Consider the following 26,913-nt stretch of genomic DNA (forward strand, 5'->3'; position numbering starts at 1 on the left):
AGTTTTGACAAGAAAATGTAGAACGAATATTGGTAATAATTTTTTCTATGGTCGATTTCTCATGGCTGGCTGAAGTGACCCTCCCTCAAAATAGTTATAAACCTTCCTTGAACCTTTACATTATGATGGCTACATATTTAAGGACAGCCATATCGGTTCAGTGGTCAGGCAAACAAACAGACACACACACACACACACACACATATATATATACACATATAGAAACATCCTGTTACTTTTGTGTAATTAATATGTTTTATCTGTCCCATTTTCAAAACTGTATTTTTTCGATTTTGGACTAATAGTAGCGCCAAAAATTAGAATTTGACATCCCTGTGCTTTGCCCATTTAGTTTGGTTTGGTGCGGCACTTGTCTTGGCTTAGGCGTAGCGAGAGAAAGGGGGAGTAAGAGAGAGACAGAGAGAGAGGGAGTAAGAGAGAGAGAGAGAGAGGAGAGAAAGAGAAATAAGCAACAAGTGTTGTCATTTTATACACATAACACAAGAAATTATTTGGTGATTTTTATATAAAACTAAATTTTGACTATTTTTAGTGATTTTACAAATATAAATTTAATTAAACAGTGATTACCTAAATTATTAGGTATAATTGATAATAGTTATTTGCAATGCAGTGAAAATTAAAGTAAAAAATGCGAAAATTTGATATTTTATTTCAAAAATGTTGAAATTTGAAAGATAAAAAAAGTGATTTTAACATGAAATTTAGATTTATCATGTTGGTGAGTAATTTTATATTAGGGAGGGAGGGGACATTTGCTTGTTTAATAAACTATTCCCCAAAGTCTGAATATAATAACTTTCCTTATTCGTATTAAAAACTTTGGGTTCTTTATGAATTTAGATATTAGTTGGTTCAACTAGTTGAGTGTCCTGATATTTCAACCATTTATTGTAATCTATATAATGGGCGCAATAATTATTTGGCATGTACATTGTACATCAATTTATCGGTCATTGTCTTTTCACTTTGATTTGAAACTTAATTTTATATTCATTTGATTGTACGTCAGGGATGTTAAGTGAAAAGACATTGACGATGAATTGATTATCCTAATGTATCCAATGATTATAAACAAAATTTTCCCCTTCCCTGTCTAATTGCAAGTGCATGTGATTCAAAAATGTATTTCTTCTTATTACTTATATATTCCTTATATAAAAGTAACAAGATGTTTGTCTTGTCTGTGTGTACCGAAGGAGGGATCTCTCTAATCCTTTGGACCGCTATGTTTCTCTTTTACAGTGGAGCTTGTCATAGCTTTAGGGAAGGATTTTATCCATTTTGGGGAAGGATACCCGGCAAAATTTAAGGCAAAGTCAGCAAATGAATTTCAGCACTATTTGCTCAATATTTCTCAGTCATCTTGAGCAAAATATAGATTAGTTCAGATATTTTTTTTTTAAGGTTATTATAAGTTGGGTTAGGCAATGTTTATTATAGAGGTAGTGTAGGTTAGTCCCTGAAAGGTCAGGCTACTGAAAGGTTTAGGTCCCCTACAGGGGCTAGAGGTATTTGTGACAATTCTAATGGAACCATCCTCAAATCAATGTTTCTAATATCTTAAATTATATTTAGAAATGAACAATAACAACAACAATACCTCCCCTCCCATACTGGCAAAATCAGCAAGCAAACCATCTGAACACAGCCTGGCAAAATCCACAAGCAAATCGTCTGAACACACCCCGCCAAAAGTTAAAATTCCACTCAAGACAATTTTAAAGGAACACACTCTACGATATATTTCACAAAATATTAGAAAAAAGAAAAAAACAGTTTTTATATGTTTTTCTTAACTAATCAATATACCTAAAGCTTCACTTAACAAATTGAATATTCAATAAAAATTTTTTGCTGTGATAAAAATAAGGATGACAACATTCCTAAGTAGCGAAGCACAAAAATCATGGAATTGACAAACGGACTAAGTGAGTTATAGAGCAGATGTTCAATTGTGATGAAAAAGTAGATAAGGCAAAACTCAAGAAAATCACGAAACCTTAAAACAAAATAAGATTTATACCTACCTATATTTTGAAGCATTTTAGACGGATTAACGGATAAGCTCAATTTTTAAGCTAGATGTGCATATGTCATTGGAATATTTATTGACAATTTTAGCTATCTATCTTCAATAGCGACCGAGAAAATTCCATTTTCTCTATAAAGTTACTGTGTTACCTAATTGATAAAATTATAGAATATACTTGGATATTATGACAAGGGAAAAATTGTCAATTTAACTTGCTAACATCATAGTATGAATTTTACTTATTGGTCAGTTGTTCATCCAGTATGAGGGAAGGGTATGGATATCGAGGGGTATCGTTGATTTAGCCAGCTGTGAGTTTATTAAAGAACATGAAAATCTTGTGTAATATCCAAGTAATAATATATCCATTAAACCAAAGAAAATCGTAGAGTGACCGTTATCATGTTTAGAATTTTCTCAACCATGTCGATTTTATGGAAACACAGAGGTCAGAGGGGGAGGACCTGTACGAGAAGGAATTCCAGCTGCTGAAAACATTCAGCGAGGAGCTGCGAAATCAGCCGGATTACAGCTCCTCGGAGGGGGATAAAGATGTTAATAAGAAGAAAAATCGATATAAGGTATTTATATTACTTTTATAGTGAAGCTTCTTTATAAGGGAACGTATTTGAATATGCATCCACCTTATCATCTTAAATTATGACGCTATTAAGCGTAACACTTGATACTTCCGAAATTGGTCATAATGATTTCTTACTACTGCTTTGACAGATTCATCAAGTATATGATAATAGCAGGGAAATGCCTTGGTCTAAAAACAGACACTATTCATTGCCAATTACAGAAAGGACAAAAGGCACGTTATTAAAGTATAGATTGCTTATAGGACTTTTCCCTAAGGAACTATACTCTACAGTGTTAAAAAAATATGCATCCCCAATGAGGGGCACCGTGGCTCAGTGGTAACACACTGAGCTACGGTGGTGAGAGTTCGAGTTCAACTCTCTATGTGTTGACTTGAATTTCTCATTCGCAATAATGATCACGCAACTTCCCCTGGTTGTGTTAGAGGGGGATTATTGAGTAAGTTTGGATACTCAATAGTCAAGTACATAATATCAGTACTACCCTTATCCCAAGCTCCTCTGCGGAGAGCGTCATTCATTACGGTGACTTAATTTGGGACACCTGCCATACTCGGCGAGGGTGAGGTAATAATGAGTAGCTCTCATGAGACAGCGGGTCAAGTCATAATGTGCTTGAACGTGGAGCTTGATAGCCCTAGTGGCTAGACAAAAGTGTCTCAGCCTACTCCATGACTACTTAGGCCCAAACCCTAAGAAACTATGGCTAATCAATCAATCAATCAAGGATAAACAGAATTACCAGTAAAATAAAAAGTCAAATCCCCCTCCCCCCCCCCCCCCCCCCAATTCATTTTACTAAAATATCATGTTTATTTTTAGGATATTCTGCCTTATGATTACACAAGAGTTACTTTATCCGAATACCCCGGTGTGCCCGGTAGTGATTATATTAATGCCAACTATATCAAAGGTAACTTCATATACTTTGTATGCCTCTCTGAAAAAAAGGCATTAGTGTTCACTTCTTCAAAAAAAAATTCAATGGTTTCTCGCCATTTCTATGGCTTTGAGAACTTCCAAATAATTGGTCCACAAAAAGTTTGAACGACATTCAAATTGCTCCTAGGATTGTTTTAGGCTATATCTTTTCTTAATTTACGTCTTCTGTCTTCTTATCTCCTAGATAATAGGGGCGAGACTACCAGTATCTATTATTTTTTATGGCATTATTTTCAAAATCAAGGAGGTAAAGAGGTGCCCCCCCCCCCTCAAAAAAATCCTAGTGATACATTGAATAACCTTACACCAAAACCGATAAAACCCATCATTTCGTCCCAAAGAAATAAAAAGCTTGGACGTCCTCCTTAATCTAAATATGTCTCATATGACTATCTAATTATCTGTTTAAGGTGCTAGCGGAAGCAATGCCTATATCGCGTGCCAAGGACCCCTGCCCCATACGGTCAATGATTTCTGGAGGATGGTGGTCGAGTGTGAGGTTCAAGTCATTGTTATGGCTTGTAATGAACAGGTAATCTATCTATCTCACTCTCTCTATGTCTCTCTCTCCCTCTTCTCTCTCACTCCCACTCTCAGAACATTAGTTTACACAGCTGCGCTACAATTTGACGTTATCGTCCTTGTTTTACCAGATATTTTATGTTGAAAGATAGACATCAAATGGATAGCAATAATCAATCTATGTCTGTTGGCTTCATATGTGCATTTGTAGGCAGGGATCTTAAGGGATAGGACAATGACCGATAAATTAACCTACATCCCCAATGATGATGTACATTATTACCCCTTCTGTAGATTACAATTATTGGTTGAATCGGTCATTAACCAACCAATCAAAATTCAACAAAATTTCCCAATGTTATTTAGACAAAGCACAAGGAAACGTTTCTTTAAAACTTTGGAGACTAGAGTAATAAACAGCCCAATGTCCTCTCCCTCCATGATTCATATTTGTTTGAGTGTGTCTGTGTGCGCGCTCGCGCGTGTGTGTATGTGTGTGTGGTTTATTACTTGATTACTCGAAGGCATTGGAACGAAACATTTGACAGAATAAAGGGATTGTTAGTTTGCAGATAATAAGATTGATTAATACCCATTATGCTTCAAATATCAGATTTTCTCTTTCTTTTAGTGAATTATTTCATTTTTGACTAGTAAATAGAGCCCTGAACTTTTTACTTACAGTTTAAAAAAAATATAAGATTAAAACCAGTTCTGTTAGCCCCGAGAGACTGCGTGCTGAGCTAACATAACATGTACTAATTTTATGATTAGATAATTGTATGCTAAGCATGATCCTTCAGTATGGCTGAAAACCGGTTCTAATCCTGCGGATATTAATCGGTTTCTAAGCCATAATTAAAAACCTATTACACGACATACAAACAAAAGTCTACTTTTATTGAAAAGTTTGATTTGGCTATTCCTTTATTTCTTGACAATTTACACAACATTAGATTTCAAACAAGAAAGAAAATAAAAATTGGCGCATTTTTTTTATAGAAATTAGACAGAAAATAATCTGTCATAATATCTGTCTGTCTAACTAACTAACTAATATGTCTATATATATATGTCTGTCTACCTATCTAACTATCTGTCTATATATCCAAGTATCTGTCTGTTTACCTACCTAGCTATCTGTTTAAACTGTCTGTCTATCTACCTAGTTACTTGTCTATAAAAAGATATATAAATATCTATCTGTCTTCCTACCTAACTATCTGTTTAGATATCTGTCTACCCATCTTATTATCTGTATATGTGTCGATCTATCTATCTATATAGGAGGCTGGCAAGTACAAATGTGAATGTTATTGGACTGAGGAAGGGGAGGACAGGAAACAGTATGGAAAATTCTACATCACTCTAATCAAATCAAGGCCCGTCATCATATTATGCTAGCTATGACTTCTTGTTAACTTATAGGACATCTATCTATGGGATCTAAAGGGATAACACAATGGCCGATAAATTGATGTTCATCCCCAATGATAATAAACAAAATTACCCCTTTTGTAAATTACAATTAGTAGTTAAAACAAAATAAACCAACCTATCAATATTCAATAAAAGTTCCCGAGGTTGTTAAGCCAACTTACTTAAGACTTTGGGGACTAGTAAAATTAACAGTCCAATGTCCCCGCCCTCCCTGGTTTTAAAGATATGATAATGTTGAACTGAACAGGGATATATGTCCTGACTTTCTGGTGCGTACTATCAAACTTGAGTGGAGCGGAGATGGAGGCAAAGAGGTGAGTCAGGGATCTTAAGGGATAAGACAATAGACAATAAATTGATGTACAGTACACCCTCAATTATGATTTTTAAAATCCACCCCTTCTAAAGATTAGCATTGCTTATTTGAGTCAACAAATCATAATTTAATAAACTAGCATAATCTACAGTCCCTTGTCCAGGGGTGTATATTCTGCATGGGATCCCCGGCTAAGGGGGGGGGGGAAATAAAAAATAAGTGGTTGGAGGGAAAAAAAATGTAAAAATTAAGAAAATTGAAAACATTTTTTCCATTTCCCCCCCTCCTTGGAGAAAAAAACAAAAAAAATGTGTGATATGAGGGATAAAATAAATAAAATATAGAGTTCTTTAAATATTTTTTCATTTTCCCCCCTACTTGGAGTGAAAAAACTAGGGGGGAAAAAAAATAAAAAATTTTGTAGCCGGGGAAAAAAAATAAATCTTGTGCAGAATATACACCCCTGCACTTGTCCCCTCCCTCCATGAGGTTTATGGATATATTATACAAACCCATCAAACTCAAACTTCAAAATTCTAAAGAGGACTATCCACGAACAAGAGCAAGTGATTCTAAGCATCTTCCAGCATTGACCCATAGTATTTTTTTAGTGAATATACTAGGTTTATGTTTAATATTTGCTTTATCGACTAAAAAGTTAGGTTTCACCTTGGTTTTATATGAAAAAAACTTTGAAACGTTAAGCATTGTTTGGTGCAATATCATCGAATGTTTTGATGAGTTCAAACTGTTGTTTGACACAAAAGTATATTATTGTGATTAAAAATGTATATTTAGAAAAAGGGTTGGTAACTTGTAAACAGTTTAATTTTGCAATTTACAACATTTGATGTTTTCTGCAGTGTTATTTTATTTTGTCCTTTGAACTCAACAAAGCATTTGATGATATTGCTTTAAAAATTGTTTTACATTTCAAAGTTTTTTCATATAAAACCATGGTAAATCTAACTTTTTAGTCGATCAAGCAAATATTAAACATAAACATAGTATATTCACTAAAAAAAATACTATGGGTCAATGCTGGAAGATGCTTAGAATCACTTGCTGTGGTTCGTGGATAGTCCTCTTTATTTAGAATAAATGTGGTTTTTTTTGAGGGGGGATAGAATATTATTAAGGTTAGCTAATATTCATAACTTAAATTCGTAATCCTATAAAATAAAGTAGTACCAATTTTTAAATGAAGCTTAAGGTCTCGTAAAACGCTGTCTTGGGGGGAATAGTTAATAAATCCGTTGATGTGGTATTAGGATATTTTCTCGACATCTTCCCTCCCTTAAGCACTAGTTTATGAAGGAAAAAATAATTATGAATATTTTTTTTATAGGAATGCCGAACAGTGTGTCAGTTTCATTATTCTGCCTGGCCCGACCATGGTATTCCTACTCAGGTAAACATGAATACTGGATTAAAACTGGTTCTAAGCCATAGGTACTTAACATTATGTAACGTACCGTTTTTTAGACAATTTTCTACGAATAATAGAATTAAAATGATAATATTGATACTACCTTTGTTAGACCGGGCCTTCGGGGCTAACAAAACTAGAACAAATCTTATTATTTTAAATTTTATTATCCGCGGAAAGCTGTTTGTTAAGCAATGTGATAAATAACATTACCTTTGTTTGTCCACGTCAAGTGACCCTCGGGGCTAACAAAAATAGAACTTCTTTTGTTATTTTTAATTTTACGGTCCGCGGAAAGCTGTTTATAATACTACTATGCGATAAATAACTATTATGTTTAGGTGAAACCGCTGTTGGAAATGGTTCGGCTGATCCGTGATTGCCAGGCTTCGGAAACCCTCCCACTCCTCATTCACTGTAGCGCGGGGTGTGGCAGGTACAATCCTATTTTCCAGTAGGGTTTCAAAACCGATTAATATCCGTTGGATTAGAACCGGTTCTCAGCCATACTGGAGAAAAAATGTATAGCATCGTATTAAAGTCAATTTTCCACGAATATTAAATTATAAATCATAAAATTAATTCCAGTTTTGTTAGCCTTGGCCCTCGGCCCCTCATGGCAAGCAACACTTTTTTAGTTTTTTTACTCCCTCTGTTTTTTAAAAAAAAATAGCCCTTTCGGGGTGAGGTGGGGGGGAGGGTGATAACCCTTATCATAGGACGTATAATCAGGGATCCAAAGTGATAAGACAATGGCCGATAAATTTATTAAATCCCCTATGATGATATCTAAAATTACTCCTTCTGTAGATTACAAACAATTTAAACGTTTGGTGACTCAACTTAATGTACCAACCATCATTAAAAGTCCTCAAAGTTTTTATGCTTCAAAAGTCATATTTTTCATAGGTTCTGGAACAATATGTGCTATAGACTGTCAGTCCGTCTGTCTGTCGACCATGCTTCAAAAGGCATATTTTTTAAGGTTTCGTGATTTTCCTAGAGTTCTTAATTATTATATATTTTAGAACTGGAACAATATGTGCTATAGACTTTGTTTATGGTTTACTGAGAAGTGGAAAAATTAAATAAGTCTGTTAGTTAGTCAGTCCGTCTGTCTGTCGATCATGCTTCAAAAGGCATATTTTTTAAGGTTTTGTGATTTTCCTAGAGTTCCTAATTATTATATATTTTAGAACTGGAACAATATGTGCTATAGACTTTGTTTATGGTTTACTGAGAAGTGGAAAAATTTCATCAGATTTCTCTCTTTACAATCTAGGTAGGTTTTAAATTCTAAATGAGCATTTTTGAGACAAAACTACTCTACCTAATTATATAAAATACGGTATTTTGTTCAGTAAGATACACCTTAGAAGGATTTAAACAGTAAAAGAAATTTGTAATTTTTATATATACAAATTGTTTCAAGAGTCTTCTTTCACTAAAATTAATAAATATGTCAACAAAGAGCCGCAAATCGTGAAATTTTAAAGCACAAAATGAAATTTTAATATATCTTTTAATATAGAGTACCTAATTCAAGACAAAGGAATCTTACTACTTTATGAAGCGGCTAGGCCCCTACCATCTTGGCGCTTTGTATTCAAAGGGATAAGAAGGGGGCAGTAAAATAGCGTAAAACCATATCAAGGCTTCTATTTAACAATAATATTGCCCAAAATTATTCTGGGACCTATGTAAAGCTTGAGCTTCCCAAAAAATTAAAACTGTATTTATTGAAATCTTAAAGGGATAGTTGCACGAATTGCATTTTAAAAAATATATTGAACTATAAGTTTTTTTTTTTAAATAACGTAGTAATGCATACTATAAAGTTGTTGATTAAAATTAAAAGATTTGACCAGGGATTTTCCTCAAAAATGACTTTCATTTTTATTTTCAATGTATTTACATGTTATAAATGGCGAAAACTTTTTTGTCAAAAACAGGGGTGTATATTTCTGGTCAAAGTTAAAAATTCTTTTACACATAATCATATAATCAACTCTTTAAATGCACTTCGTGCAACTATCCCTTTAGGATGAAAAAAAAACCTTAGGTATTATTTATCTTTGGTATTATATTTATCAGTTTTTTTTCAGTTAAGGAAATGCGAAGACAACGAATAGCAATGGTTCAAACTGTTGATCAGTATGTTCTTTGTCATAGGTACGTTTTATTTTTTACTCATTATTTGTAGAACTTAGTTTTGTTCATTTAATGTGTCGTGGTGTTCTTTAATCTTTATATCAAAGGTAAGTTTGCTGTATTAAAAAAATTCAAATTAAATATCGTTAATAATATGCAGGGCGACCACTGCATACTATATATACTATTTATACTATATAGGATGAATGTGGATACTATATCATACTATATGACAAAAATTTACTATATATACTATATAATATTACCTTTTTTTGACCAAAATTTACTATATATACTATATGATATTACATTTATATAACAAAAAACGAATATTGTCAGTTTTGTGACAACGCCTCTTAAGGTGCGTTTTGTCTTATATTTTCACTGTAGGTTTTCTCCTATTTCTAGCCCCTGCGGGGCATTCATTAACCTTTATCTTACCTAACCTAACCTTCAATAACCTATCAAAAGTTAACTGTGATAGGACAAAAATACATAAAGCTCTACAGGTAAAAGATTAAAATTTCTTATTTGAATAGTTAGAGTTCAGAATATGCATCTATTTAGATGATATTAAAATATCTGAAGGACAAATTAAAATCGGCCATCAAGTTTAGGTCCTGTAGGTCTCCAAGTCTTCTCTGGACAGAGTCCACATGGAGGCCTGCAGCACCTGAACCTGGAGAGCAATTGTATTTTTTCTTCAGATATGTAAAATTGTAAATAACATCTAAAAAGATGTTTATAAGAAATTTTGATTTTTACCTTACCAGAGTCCACCTGGAGGCCTGCAGCACCTTAACCTGGAGCTCAATTGTCATTTTTTCTTTAAATACATAAATAACATCTAAAACTAAGCCTATGTTAATAAAGGTACTAAGAAAGAGAGGGAATGTCTGATTGAGCCAATAGGAGAATCGCATCGGAATTTACATTGAATCTCATTGGTTGAAATTGTGTACACATTTTACTACGAAGGCATGTTTTTTTTCATTTCATACATACATAAAAGTCAGCTGTAAACAGTACATTTTCTTAGTAGAAAGCTTTGCGGAATCAGAATTAATTGCCCAAAAATTTCGTTTAAATTTGAAAGCTTAGTAACGAGGTGGATTCTTAAAAAAAGAGTTGGGCTGGCTACTCGCTAGTGAGACAAAATTATTTTTGTGAAAAATCCTCCAAAATCGAATAAAAAAATTTACAAGAATTAAATAAAATCTTAAAGGGTTATTAACATATGATTTTGTTTAATTTTTGTAGATTTTTAATGTGCTTTTGGATGATTTTTCACAAAAATAATTTTGCCTCACTATCGAGTAGCGAGTCTGTAATTTCTTAAGAATCCACATCAGCTTGAGTCGAAAGTAAACAATACTTTTGTCTGCTAGAAATGTTCCTTCTTAGATTTGACGAAAAAAGGGTTCAGAATATGCTTCTATTCTTCTATTTCTATTCCTATGTTGTTTAATAAACTTACCTTTAACTTCTTAAATAAAAAAATTTGATTTTATACCTGTCCAGAGTCTACCTGGAGGGCAAGAACGTCCAAGGTGGGGGAATAAAGTGGTGATTACTCCCAACCCCACAAACGAATTTGGGGTCGCTGGCACCCCCAAAATTTTTTCCATTTTATTCCCCCACATATAAAAATTACCCAGAATGAATAATCCCTAAAAAGTTCTGGCGCGCTTCGTGCGCTTTTTTACTTTTACTTTCAAAATTTTTTACCACTGCCCAAAATCAAAAGACTAAATAGTTCCACCAGATAAAAACAGTTCTTAATCATGATAAAAACACGTGTTATAGTTTGCAATGGCCCTTTAATTAAACAATGCACTGGGTGTGTCCTATCAATATCTTTTCAAAGAAGTAACATTTTCCCAATTATTAAGAAAAAAATGTTTAAATCAAAATTGATTGTCTACCTTCCATAAAATAGATCAAACATTTCAATAATTATCAAAATATCAAATACCCTCTTCAAAACTAGTTAAAAAACCTTACCAGGGCATATTTGAAGCTACACTTTAAAGGAGAATCATATTGGTTCATTAGTTAGCAACGCTTGTGGGTTGATTATTTTGTTTTCATGTATAGGAATGAAATTGTTTTTAGTACTTTATTATTAGTTAGGTACTTATTTACATTATTGAATTACCCCCCCCCCAAAAAAAAAAAAAAATTAAGCTTGGACGCCTCTGTTGGAGGCCAATTTTTTTCCTTCAAATATATAAATAACATCCAAATATATGCTCATTTTTTATAACAAATAAATCATTAACTGCTCAAATAAGAAGTTTGATTTTTACCTGTACAGAGTCCACTTGAGGGTCTTCAGAACATGAACCTGTAGGCTAAATGTCATTTTTTCTTCAAATATGTAAAAAAAATACCCAAAAAGATGCATAATTTGTTTAAAAAGTTGAAACAAGAAATTTGAATTTTACCTGTCCAGAGTGGACCTGGAAGCCTGCAGGACCAGAACTTGAATGTCGATTTTAATTTTTCTTCATTAATGTTAATAACATCCAAAAAGATGCATATTCTGCTTTATAAGTTGACCTCTTACTCTTCAAATAAAAAAAATATTTATAACCTGTCCAGAGTGGACCTGGAGGCCTTCAAGACCAGAACTTGGAGGCCTATTTAAATTTTTTCTTCAGATATGTTAAAAACATCCAAAAAGATGCATATTCTGTTTAATAAGTTGATCTCTAACTCTTCAAACAGAAATTTGATTTTTTTTTACTTGTCTAGAAACCACCTTCCAGCTAGCCTGCAGCACCTGAACCTGGAGACCTATCCAAAAATGATTAAATATACGTGAAATACTACCCAAAAGTAAACTTTTATCCCATATAACCTATAGTCTCACATTAATACCTAGCCAAATAATCACAGAGTAAGCGAAAGTGGCAAAACTTTCCTCCCCCCCCCCCCTTATATGTTAAATTGCTTTGATAACAACTTTGCTTTGAGTTATTATTGATGATGTATATACTATGTATTACTAAATAATTCAAAGTACGATACTATATCATACTATATGAGTAAAAAAAAATATACTATATATACTATATGAATAAAAAAAATATACTATAAAAATACTATATTTTTTTGTTTTTGGAGTGGTCGCCCTGAATATGCATCAAATTATTTTTGTCTCCAGCGATAGGTATATTTTGTTGTAATCTATTTTTATTAGGGGGGCAATTTGTGGTTAATCACCACCACCCCCCCCCTCCCCTCCTGCTAGTTCTTTATATTATATCAATCTTGTATTTCTTCCTTAATGACTTATTATTATTTATTTAGAGCTGTGAAAGAATTGTTTCTTGAGCAAATGCGAGTGATAGATTCTCATCCGTACGAGAATGTGGGTGACGATGGACAACCTCTGCTGGATGCGGATAGTAACAACAGGCAGGACGTCATCATTAGAATAACGGACGGATATACAAAGTGAATTATAGAGTAGCTTCGCTACTAAAAATCGATATATTACTTGGATGATGCACCATACTTACTCCTACTCTTGTAAAATAGTCCTTCTATCTAGCTAATATAACTCTTTTACCCCATCACCTCTCCTTCAATAGAGGGAAGTACTGATCAATAAAGTATCAACCCATGTCATAATATCCACGTATATTACATCCATTATTAAAAATGATGAACATACAGACAGGGTCTGTTTATAGAAATGATACATCCCTTTTATAGAAAAAAGTAAGGTATTTATGTGTTTGTCTTGTAAGATCATTTTCGAGTAGCTAGAAATAGGTATCAGGATGTTTTTGGACTATTTTTTACCCAAAGTTTAAAATAAGTTGAACGATTCTAATTATGACGCCCTACTTATATCAGATCAAGTAGTAAAGGAAGAGAAATGCCAGAATACGAGACTATCTTTGTTAAAGGTAATGGCAGAATAAAATCTTTTTGTCCTATATTACCTACCTAATATTATGTCTTTTTTTTCTGTCTTTCCTAATTTTACACTACTTTGTTTCAATGTTTATATACATACGGGAATTTCTAAATGTATAAAGTTTTTGTGATTTACTCTGCTGTTATAAGGCTAGACGACTAAATGTTTTTGTGAAGATTCCTTTGACTATTTGGCATCTTCTCCAAAACTCACTTTGTTGTCTATGGATTAATTTGTATTAATTAAAGGCTTTTCTATGATTTGGCTTAATACGTTCTCTAAGTAGATACATTAGCAAAAATTAAGTTTGTCCGTCTGTTTTTACAGCTATTCGTGATATTTTATATAACACATACATATTCGTTTTGACGGGCTTTGCTTCAAATTGATGTTGTCATACTTTCAATCTGGGTACTTCGTTTGTTAATTTATCTATTTATGTCCAGGAGATCTTGATATAGACAGAGTGTTGTCACAACGCAGCCAATCTGTACCGCGCACCGTTATGGGCACCGCCATGCTTTCGCGCACCGGCGGTGAACGCGCCTCGCCGTCAACAAGCACCAACACCGGCGGCGATAACGGCGGTGAAGAGGCTACAACCAACCTACTCCCCGCTACGCTCGAGGAATTTTCTCGTCGACAACCGCCGGAGCCGAAAATTCACGATCCGCCAAAAGGGCCGGAGTCTTGCACTCAATCAGCGCCGCAGAGGTTTAAAAAGGGTAACCTGCGGCTGATTCAAACGGACGACGGCGGCTGGCGGCTGGAAGAGATTGAAGACCGGCGGCGTAGTATTGAATATAAACCAGATTTAGATCTATCGCCAGGTATACTTTTAAAGAATAAAAAATCTCTTCTTATTGAGATAAATATAAAATAAGGGAAGGAATGTTTTTCGTTTGTTTATTACTTTTAAGTCAAGTTTGGTTAGGTTATATTGGTTACTGTGTAGACCCGTAGTAATAGGCCCTTTGCAGGGTTAGAGCTCACTACAGTGGCTAGTCATTAAGAAAAAAAACTTTGAAAAGGGGGGTAGGTGGGTTTTAGTTCTTGACATTTTCTGTTCGTGAAATGTGATTTTCTGAACTGCTCATTTTTTTGTCAAGATCCCTCATACCAATATTCATCCATTTATGCTTCAAAAGTATGAATATAAATGCCTAAATAGATCATTAGGGAATTTCGTGCATATTTATTTTTGATCACTGAACATCTTTTCTTATTTTTTGTCCTTCCACTCATGAATTTATTTTTTGCCCTTTATGGATGTTGTTTTTTATCAGTGTCTCTGTTTTTTAGATTCTCCCAGTGACCTACCCCGAGTGCATGAAATAAAAATTGAAACAGAAACTTGTTCCATGTCAAAATCAGAACCCAGCCTGAATACAGCCGCCGCAGCCGACGAAAGTGATAAGAACGGCAGCGGCGGTTCACCGCCGATCCCGCTTAAACGACCGCCGGCGGATAAACGGCGGAAGAAAAGCTCTAAAGGGTCGACCGAGGATGGAGGTTCGGGTAATGGCAGCGGTAAAGAAGTTCAAATGCTTTTAAGAAGGTATATATTTTTTAATTTTTTCTTTCTTTTTAAATAGTAATATTTAAGCGCTTATTTAACTATCATTGTTTTTGCACAGTATATGTAATTTAGGCAGTTTTTTTGAGAGATTGAAACTTGCTGTAACGAAATACTGCATTAATTTAGAAATTTATTCTTCTTTTAACCTTTAGAATACTAGAATAAAGCCGGAAACAATCCAGTGCTATAGAAAAGATGCGTTGAGATAAAAATTAAGAAGTATGATTGGTTAAGGGAGTTAGATTTTTTATTTGATTTTCTTGTTTAGGTCAAGTTAGTTTTGGTTTGGTATTTTATTAAAGTACATATAGGCCCTGCTTGGCTAAGGACTGTGTTGTTTCCAAAAACGATGGGGTAAAGTGTTTCTGTGTTCGAAAGACAATTTGTGTGAAAACACCTAATTTAATTTAATTTATTTCCAGGCCATCTATAAAGCGGATCAAAGCTTTCTTTGACAAATCCAAAGACTCATCTGAAAAGAACAACACATCTTCACAAGCTGCGGAGGAAAAAGAAAATATTGAAACGGATAACAAGGTAATTATTTTCTCCCAAACTTAACTTAATAAAATCGTTCTGCCATTAGTTTTCCTAAAATTGTTGGATTTCAAGAACATTTTCTTTAACTTTAGCTGGAAAAAAAATTTGTTTTACCTAATAAAGGATTATGTTGTGTCATGATTAGGGTAAAGGGGAGGTTAAATTATTTTTCTTTAGTCTTTCTCTGCATGAAATCATGGGTAACAGTTTATTATAAGAGATGCTACTCTATAATTTACTTTGACTTTCCGTCCACAGTCAGTCCGTAAGGAAATGTGACCTTTTCAGCTGCAATTTAAGATAGACGGCTGATTTTTTTTGTATGTAAATTTGTTATACCAATGATTATCCAGTATGTAATTTCTTTGTCGGTCAGTCATGGTACAAAATAAAGATATCTAAAAGTAGGTACCTATAGAATTATTCAATTTTATTTTCAAATATTATTTTCAGGATAATGATTCCTCCCCTTCCAAGCTGGATAACAGCCTGGCGGCTAGTATGGATCTGCAGGGATTAAACCTTTCTGGATCTAAGGTATTGTAATAGATAAAACCCGCATTATTATCGTAAATTATAAGAATGTCTGCTTGCTGCCGGGGAGGTATCGGGTTCGGGTCTGGCCCACATTGCGTCATATTAGAGATGTTAAAAGTGTCACCTTGTGCTGGCACGCGCCAATAGGGAGGGTAGGGGAAATGGCTTGGCCAAAAAACAGATACAATTCATTATCATGCACAGTTAGATAAGACTTCCAGACAAAGTTTGGCAACTAGTATGGACCTGCAGGGTTTAAACCTTTCTGGATTTAAGGTATGGTCACAGATAATCAGTGCAGGGATATGACAAGGGGGGGGGAAGTTCTGACACTTTCGCGTAAACGGTGAGTATAGGCTTTATCTTTGGACTGAGAGGATAGGTTATTAGGGATAAAATCATTCTTATATGATGAATTTCCCCCAGATTTAAGATTTTTTGGATAGGCCTCCAGGTTCCGGAGCTCCAGGCCTCCAGGTGGTCTCTGGACAGGTAAAAAAATAAAAAAATTCTTATTTGAACAGTTAGAGGTAAGTTTATTAAACAACATAAGCTTCTTTTTATATATTATTCATATATTTGAAGAAAAAATTACAATCGGCCTCCAGGTTCAGGTGCTGCAGGCCTCCAGGTGGCCTCTGGACAGGTAAAAAATCAAAATTTCTTATTTGAACAGTTAGAGGTGAGTTTATAAAACAACATAAGCTTCTTTTTATATATTATTCACATATTTGAAGAAAAAATTACAATCGGCCTCCAGGTTCAGGTGCTGCAGGCCTCCAGGTGGCCTCTGGACAGGTAAAAAATCTAAATTTCTTATTTGAACAGTTAGAGGTAAGTTTATAAAACAACATAAGCTTCTTTATATATATTATTTACATATTTGAAGAAAAAATTACAATTGGCCTCCAGGTTCAGGTGCTGCAGGCCTCCAGGTGGCCTCTGGACAGGTAAAAAATCTAAATTTCTTATTTGAACAGTTAGAGGTAAGTCTTTTAAACAACATAAGCTTCTTTTTATATATTATTCATATATTTGAAGAAAAAATTACAATCGGCCTCCAGGTTCAGGTGCTGCAGGCCTCCAGGTGGCCTCTGGACAGGTAAAAAATCTAAATTTCTTATTTGAACAGTTAGAGGTAAGTTTATAAAACAACATAAGCTTCTTTATATATATTATTCATATATCTGAAGAAAAAATTACAATCGGCCTCCAGGTTCAGGTGCTGCAGGCCTCCAGGTGGCCTCTGGACAGGTAAAAATTCAAAATTTCTTATTTGAACAGTTAGAGGTAAGTTTATAAAACACCATAAGCTTCTTTTTTTATATTATTCATATATTTGAAGAAAAAATTACAATTGGCCTCCAAGTTCAGGTGCTGCAGGCCTCCAGGTGGCTTCTGGACAGGTAAAAAATCAAAATTTCTTATTTGAACAGTTAGAGGTAAGTTTATTAAACAACATAAGCTTCTTTTTATATATTATTCATAAATCTGAAGAAAAAATTACAATTGGCCTCCAGGTTCAGGTGCTGCAGGCCTCAAGGTGGCCTCTGGACAGGTAAAAAATCAAAATTTCTTATTTGAACAGTTAGAGGTAAGTTTATAAAACAACATAAGCTTCTTTTTATATATTATTTAAATATTTAAAGAAAAACTTACTATCAGTCCCCAGGTTTGGGTGCTGCAGGCCTCCAGGTGGCCTCTGGACATGTAAAAAATCAATATTTCTTATTTGAACAGATAGAGGTATACTTGTAAAACAAAGTAAGCATATTTTCAAATGTTATTTATGTATTCCAGGTATAAACTTAAAAATATTTACCTTAATAATTGAAAATAAACTCATATTTTTATTATATTACCTACTTACCTCATTGAAACCAAAAATTTAAACTACCATCCATATTTTATTGTAATGACCATTGGGAATCAGGCCATGTATTCGAAAATAAAAGTTTACCTTAAGAGTTAGAAGTTAAATAAAAACAAACATAAAATTAATTTCAAATGTCATTAACAATTTTAATAATAGGTAAAACTATCATCAGTTATTAATTACAGCTCCTAGTTTTGTGGATTCCAGGCGAACTCAGGAAAGGTATCCAATGATAAAAACAGCTTTTAATAATTTACTGCATAACACAGAGACAAAAAATCATTTTTGCTCAACTTATTCTGAAAAAAATATCTTATAATACATAAGTAGGTATGTAACAAGCTTATGTTGTTTTATAAACTTACCTCTAACTGTTCAAATAAGAAATTTAGATTTTTTACCTGTCCAGAGGCCACCTGGAGGCCTGCAGCACCTGAACCTGGAGGCCGATTGTAATTTTTTCTTCAAATATATGAATAATATATATAAAGAAGCTTATGTTGTTTTATAAACTTACCTCTAACTGTTCAAATACGAAATTTAGATTTTTTACCTGTCCAGGACCACCTGGAGGCCTGCAGCACCTGAACCTGGAAGCCGATTGTAATTTTTTCTTCAAATATATGAATAATATATAAAAAGAAGCTTATGTTGTTTAATAAACTTACCTCTAACTGTTCAAATAAGAAATTTAGATTTTTTACCTGTCCAGAGGCCACCTGGAGGCCTGCAGCACCTGAACCTGGAGGCCGATTGTAATTTTTTCTTCAAATATGTAAATAATATATATAAAGAAGCTTATGTTGTTTTATAAACTTACCTCTAACTGTTCAAATAAGAAATTTAGATTTTTTACCTGTCCAGAGGCCACCTGGAGGCCTGCAGCACCTGAACCTGGAGGCCGATTGTAATTTTTTCTTCAAATATGTGAATAATATATAAAAAGAAGCTTATGTTGTTTTATAAACTCACCTCTAACTGTTCAAATAAGAAATTTTGATTTTTTACCTGTCCAGAGGCCACCTGGAGGCCTGCAGCACCTGAACCTGGAGGCCGATTGTAATTTTTTCTTCAAATATATGAATAATATATAAAAAGAAGCTTATGTTGTTTAATAAACTTACCTCTAACTGTTCAAATAAGAATTTTTTATTTTTTTACCTGTCCAGAGACCACCTGGAGGCCTGGAGCTCCGGAACCTGGAGGCCTATCCAAAAAATCTTAAATCTGGGGGAAATTCATCATATAAGAATGATTTTATCCCTAATAACCTATCCTCTCAGTCCAAAGATAAAGCCTATACTCACCGTTTACGCGAAAGTGTCAGAACTTCCCCCCCCCCTTAATAAAAAAGGGGGGGGGGGGGATAATTTTTTCGCTTATTTTTCGTAAAGTTAAGTGTTGGGGTTTAGTCAAATGCTCTTATTAAGTCAAGTTGTTCTTAATTATGACTGTTTCATATATATATTCATTTGGTGATATCAGGAACTGTATGATTAAATCACATCACCCAACTTTACGGAAAATGCGCGAAAAAAATTACACTCGCAGTATGGCATTTTTACTTATACTGTAAAGGAACTATAAACAAGTTTTTATCATTATTAAATATCCGCCCGTCTTTGCATAAGAAACGGTAGAGGAAAATATGCTTTTCTCAGCTGTTGTTCAAATTAGACAGCTGATAATTTTATTTAAGATTATCTATTCCATTGAGCATCCAGAATATAGGTTACCAGGTATTTGGGTAATGTACAAAAGACTCCTAATATTTATTTATCAATAAAGGTCTTTGTTTACTATTTTTTTATATTATAAATGTTATTTTAGAGTGTACCTAGCTCGCTTGACCGTAAGGCGACCAATTTATCCAAATACTGGCCTCTGCATTCAAGACAATCGAAAAATGAGGTAAATTTCAAAATGTGATTATATGCAAACATGAGCTTTAAGTAGGTACCTTCCAGCAGTGAAAGATTTTTTTGTTGATAGTACTTTGGGTGAGAGGTGATATGGGAGGTGGAAGTCGACCTACCCACATTTTCAATTTTAGAATTTTTTTAAAGACACAAAAATTTGGGATGATTATTTTTTTAGGGTTGATTTCTCTTGCGAGATTGGTTGTATATGTATTCCCTTAAAAAAGGTCAAAAACCTTCACAGGACCTATGAGAAGCTACTCTGTAAAGGACAACCATACCCGTTAAGCGGTCAGCAAGATCCTTCTCTACACAGTGACACACAGACAGACATCCTTTTACTTGTATGAAGAGGCTAATATTTTCAAATATTTAGGAAGCTCAACAGCATGCTTTGAAACGGAGTAAGAGTATGAAAACTGGACTAAAACCTGCGTCTGTGATACCTATACTTCAGTCCAGCTTTTCTGATTACAGGTTGTTTGATTGATAAAATGATTGATTTGTCGTTTGATTCATTGATTGCTAGATACGATAGATAGATAGATAGATATTATAGATTGATAACATTGATTGATAGATGGATAGCTTTTATTAAGAATGAACAATAAACATGTAACTTTCATAGAAGAATTTCTTTTGAAACAATAAATGCATTAAAAAATAAGTCATAGATTACAGATAGAAAGATGGTTTAATAGATATATACTTAAATTCAATATATTGATAGATGGATAAATGTATGATTGGCTCAATGTTAAATGAGTACACAGGCTAACACTTGCGCTAGTTTTTATACGTTCGATCATGTATTTGACCATAACTCTATCAAAAATGCTTTTAAAACTCAGTCCTTTTTCGACTTTGAAACAGTATATTTACAAGCCCACGTGATCAGTTTTGAAATATCTCTAATAAAAATATACTAAAAAATATGCAAATTTTGGTGTCAGTTTTTATATTTTTATATACTTTAACCAACTGAATCTATTTTAGATACGAGCCTCCCCCAAGTCCCGCCCCCTTCAACCTAAACAAGAAAGGGGGGAGCGAGGAGATTATAGACTTGAGAAAGGAGCGGGAAAACAAATTCTTTTTCGGAGACGATAATGGTGCTAATGATAATAAGGTAATATGCTTGATGATTTGTAGGTCACGGGTTCGAATCTCTAAACCTTGTAATAAAAAGACATTAATAATTGAACATCTTATGCTATGTTACAATTGTGGAATGTCCCCTTAAAATTGGAATTTGAAAAACTTGCCTACCTGTTTTTCATCCTTTAAGGATTACACTCATATTTCATTACAAGGATAACATAATTAGCTATCATAGTTTGAATGTTTGGAATCTAGGAATGGATTTATTATTACCTTCTTGGACCTTACACCAGATTATAATGTACTCTAAAAGTGAAACTTGATGCGGGTTAAAATAACGACCTAATCTCCCAACCTTTACCCCATTTCCTCCCCTGCTACTGGATAAATTAACTGACCAAAAATGAAAATAGCAACCTAAATTGACTACAATTTTTACCCTCTCATAATATCCACGTATTTTCTACATCCTTTATTCTAGGACGTCTCTGTCACCCAAGCTGATGTTGGTTCCTCCCACTACCAGCCCATCAACAATGGACCACCCCCACAACAACAGTTCCACACGCGTCAGAGCAGTCAAGACTCTGCGGGGGGAGGAGGGGGTGGGGGACAGCTACCCCCAGATGGCGGTGGATTCCTGGAGCTGCAAATGGCCAAACTTTTGGCGCGAAAAGGGATTGATGAAATGGATGCCGGTAAAGTTGAACAAGGAATTAATACTTTTTAAATACAAGCTAAAATACGGTACCTAGTAACATAAGCAACAATTTTCGACTAGGATGACAACATTAATTATAAAAAAGTTAGTTATTTTTTTCTCCATATACTTAAGTACTGCGGGGTTCTCTAGCCATGAGGGGCTACCCTGTACTCAACCTAATCTGACCTAAAATTAAAAAACAAAGAAGCAAAAACTACCCCTCTCCTCTAAAAAAATTATTCAAATTTTTTACCCCAAAAAAATCAAAAGCTTGGACGCCCTTGGAGGACATAGAGAAATATTTTCTTTTCTTAGATTATAAAGTATTTATGACTGGTAGGTGGCACACGGAAACACGAGAAGGTGCACAAGGGCGTGGTAAGCCTGGGTGGAAGGGGGGGCAGGAAGAGCTTAACTGTACTGGATGATGATGCCAAACAAATGCTTAAAGATTGTCAGGTACTATATAGAAATAATAAATGAGTTTGTATTTAAAAAATACATACGTCATTATATTAATGTAACAGGATGTCTGTCTTTTTTACCAAAGGATCTTACTAATCGCTGAACGGATATGATTTTCCTTTGAAGTGTATCATCTCATAGGTACTAGGAAAGTTTGTAACTATTTTTGGGGAGGGATCGCCCCTGGAAAAAATGCTCTATAGGGAAGCTTTATAAATGTCTTAAGATTGTTGTGGGCCGTTTCCTTTAGGAGCGAAGAAATTCATTTTATATATTTATCCTAGGAATATCTGCATGGACAGACAGAGATGGTGGAACATGAACCTGACCTCCAGACAAACGTTGATCAAAGTCCTTCCAGGTATAGTTCATAATTAGTACCCAAAGTTTTAAAAACATGCTCTATTGTTGGTTGACAAAAAAAATTTGTGGTTCTTTTAATAATTCTTGATTGGTTGGTTTAAACTAAAAGTATTTAAACTTTTCAAGTAATAATAATCAAGTAATATGCGAGATCTTTTGTAATAAGTGAGCTCTTTTCCATGAAAATATTCTAAAACTATAAAGTATTATGACCCTCTTGAAGTTCAAATCAAATCAAATATTTTCAAGAATTTTCACTTCAATAAAAAATAATGGTTGCGCCCTTGCATCTAAAGACAAGTGCCTTTAAAGGTGAGAAAGTGACAGAAAATAGCCTAAAACCAGTTCTGTATTTTAGTTATGGAAATTTTAAGATCAAGATTTAAAAAAACCTTACTACTTTAGGTACCTAAAAGGATATGTTTTTATTTTAGTGGCCAATTTGCATATGGAAGATCTGTACATTCAAGTCCTGGTGACAGCTATAATAAATATAATCACAGGTACACTTTTGTTTATAATCATCCTTGTTTTAAACAATTAAAGTAAAAGAATAGAGGGAGCACGACCTATATGTTACTATATGTGTGAACCCTGTGCCGACTTTCAATTGGGTCTTTGAATTTTAGCCAATAGCTTCAATATCTTGGCTTCTATTCAAGATAGACGACTGAAACTTTTTTTAAAGATATCCTAAACGACTGGGCAATAGCATCCAGTATAAAAGTGATGGTACAAAAGACCTATTATATTTTACATGAAAAAATAACCATCTTCACTTTAAATCATCATAGGTACTTGATTCATCTTATTATTGCTGCTGCGATGCTTATGGATACAATGCAATTTTAGGAGTTCGAGTCCTGGTGCAGGTTCCCTGGAGATGCCTGGATCTACACCACGTTCAAGCACCAACTATTACAACATCGCCGAAACCGGTTTCGGCCACGCAAAAGTTGGCAAAACACGTTCTGTCTCCAGCCTTAGCACAGCGACAACTGCCGCCATTTCGCTTCAATCCTCGCCGCCACGGCCCGGCGGCTCGAAAGAGCCGTCGCTGTCGTCAAGAAAAACGTCAAAGACATCGCTGGATAATGCGGATTCGTTGAGCGGCGATTGGCGGCATAATAACGATGGGGCAAGATTGTCGGATAACTCCCATGAAGAATCTCAATTTTGTCAGGAAAGATTTCTTTACTTTGAACATTAAGGTTGAAAAGATACTCAAATGTTGAATGAGACACATTTTTTATCGAAGTTACCTACCTACCCTAAGAATTTGCTTTTGTTCATTTTAATAAATTGAATAACATGGAAAATTTTTTTTTAATACATTTCCAAGCACCTTCCTGTATTGAAAGATTCTAAATCGTCAAAAATTTTGTTTTAAATAGAATATAAATAAAGAAAACTTGAAACTGATAGGTTACCAATGACGCCAGAGAAAAGCTTTCGGCAGCTGCTAAATCAACCCCAACTGCTAGCCGTGAGCGGCGGAACAGCTTCCGCAAGGCGGTGGATCGTGTCGACCCACTGACGTTATCAGCCGCCGATCGGCGGACGTATGAACAGATTTGGATGCGTGGTAAGAATATTTTTTAGTTGTTTAGCTAATTTTGTCTGTTGGTTTGTCGGTCATGTTACAAAAGAAATTTTACATCATTCTTCTATTTTCTATCCTTATGTCCTTCTTTCTCTTTCTATTTTTCTCTCTTTTTTTGACTAATGAACAAACCTATGCATTATAATTTACATTATCCGTTAGTCAATTCATGATTCTTTTGTGCTTAGCTACTTATGGCTGTTATTATTCTTGTGTTTTGTTGCAAATATATTTGCATCATTGCAAAAATGTACAACCAGCTCCACGTATAGTGAAGCGCACATTGGTATTCAAGGCTTTGCTTTAAGGCAGTCAGTATGTAGTTATCATGTATTAAACATCATGCAATAAGTTAAGGAAATAAATGTATAATAATGAGTTATCTTATATATACAGTAAAATGTATTTTGGTATTTTGGTTATACAAAGTGTTTAAATAGTTTAAACAGTTTTTTATGACTTTGTTTTATCAGGCCTTTAGCAGAAATAGTAAAAATACATTCTATAGCTTCTGTCCCAATCCTTAAAATTTAATTTTCTAGGCAGGGATGTGGGGGGGACATAGGATTGTAAATTCCTCTGGTACTCAAAGTTTTTTTTACCACATCACCTATCTTATTCGTTGTCTCAAGAATTTTTAAATTTTTTTTGGTAGGTTCCAAACTTAAATTTTTATTCTACATCAATGGTAATAATTTTGCTTATCACCATTAAGAATGTATTTCAATATATTTCCAATGTCTTATCCCCTAAAATCCCTATTTATTTTAGACGCTGGCGTTAATCGCGGCGATGATGATTCCAAATCCAGCGCTAGTAGTAGCAACAGTCCGCGGTCAACTGGCGGTGGCGGCGGTAATTTGAACGAGATAACCAGTGCAGAGGGGAAGATTAATACCAGAACCTTGTCCAATTATCCAGGAAAATAGATTGTTTTTTTTGTATCAGAGAGAGAGAGAGGGGGACAATGAATTGATTTACACTAGTCCCCAAAGTTTTATAATTACGTTTTGTTATTATTTTGGATTAATAACTTTGGGGACTTTTTGATTGGTTGATTCATTAAGTGGAGTGTTCAAACATTTCAATCTACAAGTTTGTTCTAAAGAAGGGGTAATTTTTGGTAATATCATTGGGGATTTACATCAATTTATCGGCCATTGTCTTATCTCTTTAGATCCCTGGTTTTATCATAGATTTTGGGGAGGTTATACTTATATATACAAAATATTTGAACTAGCGGCTGCTTCACTTTCCATCTAGTATATTTTTTAATAAGAATTTGTTAAATCATCATTTATACTAAAGGGATGCTTCAATTTTCAATGTTTTAAGTGTCCCATTCCATTTTAATTACAACAATCTGAATTTTTAGTTTATGCCAATGCAGCAGCTACACGTAGTTCAGGAAGTTATGACAATGTTAGGTAAGAAAAAATATTATAATTCCTATTAAGTATTTAGAGACATCCTAGGAATCTAAAAAGTGATATATAGCTTTCTATGGACAGGTTTTAAATCTCCCTTCCCTTATTTCCAATTTCTATTGGGGAGGTGTTCTGGGCTCTCACTTTGAGAGAAAACACCAACATGTTATTTTAAAATATTTATATTAATGTATCATTTACTTTATTATTTAGGATAACACAGACAGACACAAGCAACCATTCTTATGATAATATTAGAATACAACAAGAATCTGATTTTACATCATAATCTCTTTATTATTTAGGATAACACAGACAGATACAAGTAACCATTCTTATGATAATATTAGAATACAAGAATATAATTTTACATCATAATCTCTTTATTATTTAGGATAACACAGACAGACACAAGTAACCATTCTTATGATAATGTTAGAATACAAGAATCTAATTTTACATCATAATCTCTTTATTATTTAGGATAACACAGACAGACACAAGCAACCATTCTTATGATAATATTAGAATACAAGAATATAATTTTACATCATAATCTCTTTATTATTTAGGATAACACAGACAGATACAAGTAACCATTCTTATGATAATATTAGAATACAAGAATCTAATTTTACATCATAATCTCTTTATTATTTAGGATAACACAGACAGACACAAGTAACCATTCTTATGATAATATTAGAATACAAGAATCTAATTTTACATCATAATCTCTTTATTATTTAGGATAACACAGACAGACACAAGTAACCATTCTTATGATAACATTAGAATACAACAAGAATCTAATTTTACATCATAATCTCTTTATTATTTAGGATAACACAGACAGATACAAGTAACCATTCTTATGATGATATTAAAATACAAGAATCTAATTTTACTTCATAATCTCTTTGTTATTTAGGATAACACAGACAGACACAAGTAACCATTCTTATGATAATATTAGAATACAACAAGAATCTGATTTTACATCATAATCTCTTTATTATTTAGGATAACACAGACAGACACAAGTAACCATTCTTATGATAATGTTAGAATACAAGAATCTAATTTTACATCATAATCTCTTTATTATTTAGGATAACACAGACAGACACAAGTAACCATTCTTATGATAATATTAGAATACAACAAGAATCTAATTTTACATCATAATCTCTTTATTATTTAGGATAACACAGACAGACACAAGTAACCATTCTTATGATAATATTAGAATACAACAAGAATCTAATTTTACATCATAATCTCTTTATTATTTAGGATAACACAGACAGACACAAGTAACCATTCTTATGATAATATTAGAATACAACAAGAATCTAATTTTACATCATAATCTCTTTATTATTTAGGATAACACAGACAGACACAA

The 26,913-nt window shown here is 33.7% G+C and overlaps 1 protein-coding gene across 1 annotated transcript in view; it reads left to right on the forward strand.

Moving 5' to 3' along the window:
- Positions 1–356: 356 nt before the first annotated feature.
- The window catches only part of LOC145306148 (uncharacterized), a 33,351-nt gene continuing 6,794 nt past the window's right edge, over positions 357–26,913 (forward strand). The window contains exons 1-28 of the mRNA XM_080148126.1: positions 357–742; positions 1,600–1,746; positions 2,465–2,637; positions 3,484–3,574; positions 4,014–4,135; positions 5,413–5,507; positions 5,813–5,879; positions 7,230–7,292; positions 7,652–7,746; positions 8,507–8,592; positions 9,416–9,482; positions 12,777–12,884; positions 13,329–13,381; positions 13,839–14,222; positions 14,695–14,950; positions 15,394–15,508; positions 15,965–16,048; positions 19,755–19,835; positions 20,220–20,320; positions 20,840–20,972; positions 21,426–21,642; positions 21,988–22,106; positions 22,397–22,473; positions 22,910–22,978; positions 23,328–23,656; positions 23,899–24,060; positions 24,850–24,997; positions 25,452–25,505. Coding sequence (XP_080004252.1) covers positions 1,602–1,746; positions 2,465–2,637; positions 3,484–3,574; positions 4,014–4,135; positions 5,413–5,507; positions 5,813–5,879; positions 7,230–7,292; positions 7,652–7,746; positions 8,507–8,592; positions 9,416–9,482; positions 12,777–12,884; positions 13,329–13,381; positions 13,839–14,222; positions 14,695–14,950; positions 15,394–15,508; positions 15,965–16,048; positions 19,755–19,835; positions 20,220–20,320; positions 20,840–20,972; positions 21,426–21,642; positions 21,988–22,106; positions 22,397–22,473; positions 22,910–22,978; positions 23,328–23,656; positions 23,899–24,060; positions 24,850–24,997; positions 25,452–25,505 — 3,494 coding nt within the window. The 5' untranslated portion in view covers positions 357–742; positions 1,600–1,601. The remainder of the gene's footprint in view (positions 743–1,599; positions 1,747–2,464; positions 2,638–3,483; positions 3,575–4,013; positions 4,136–5,412; positions 5,508–5,812; positions 5,880–7,229; positions 7,293–7,651; positions 7,747–8,506; positions 8,593–9,415; positions 9,483–12,776; positions 12,885–13,328; positions 13,382–13,838; positions 14,223–14,694; positions 14,951–15,393; positions 15,509–15,964; positions 16,049–19,754; positions 19,836–20,219; positions 20,321–20,839; positions 20,973–21,425; positions 21,643–21,987; positions 22,107–22,396; positions 22,474–22,909; positions 22,979–23,327; positions 23,657–23,898; positions 24,061–24,849; positions 24,998–25,451; positions 25,506–26,913) is intronic.

The sequence above is a fragment of the Acartia tonsa genome, chromosome 14 (genome assembly GCF_053477335.1).
Source record: "Acartia tonsa isolate MP-2025a chromosome 14, ASM5347733v1, whole genome shotgun sequence".
NCBI classification, from domain to species: domain Eukaryota; kingdom Metazoa; phylum Arthropoda; class Copepoda; order Calanoida; family Acartiidae; genus Acartia; species Acartia tonsa.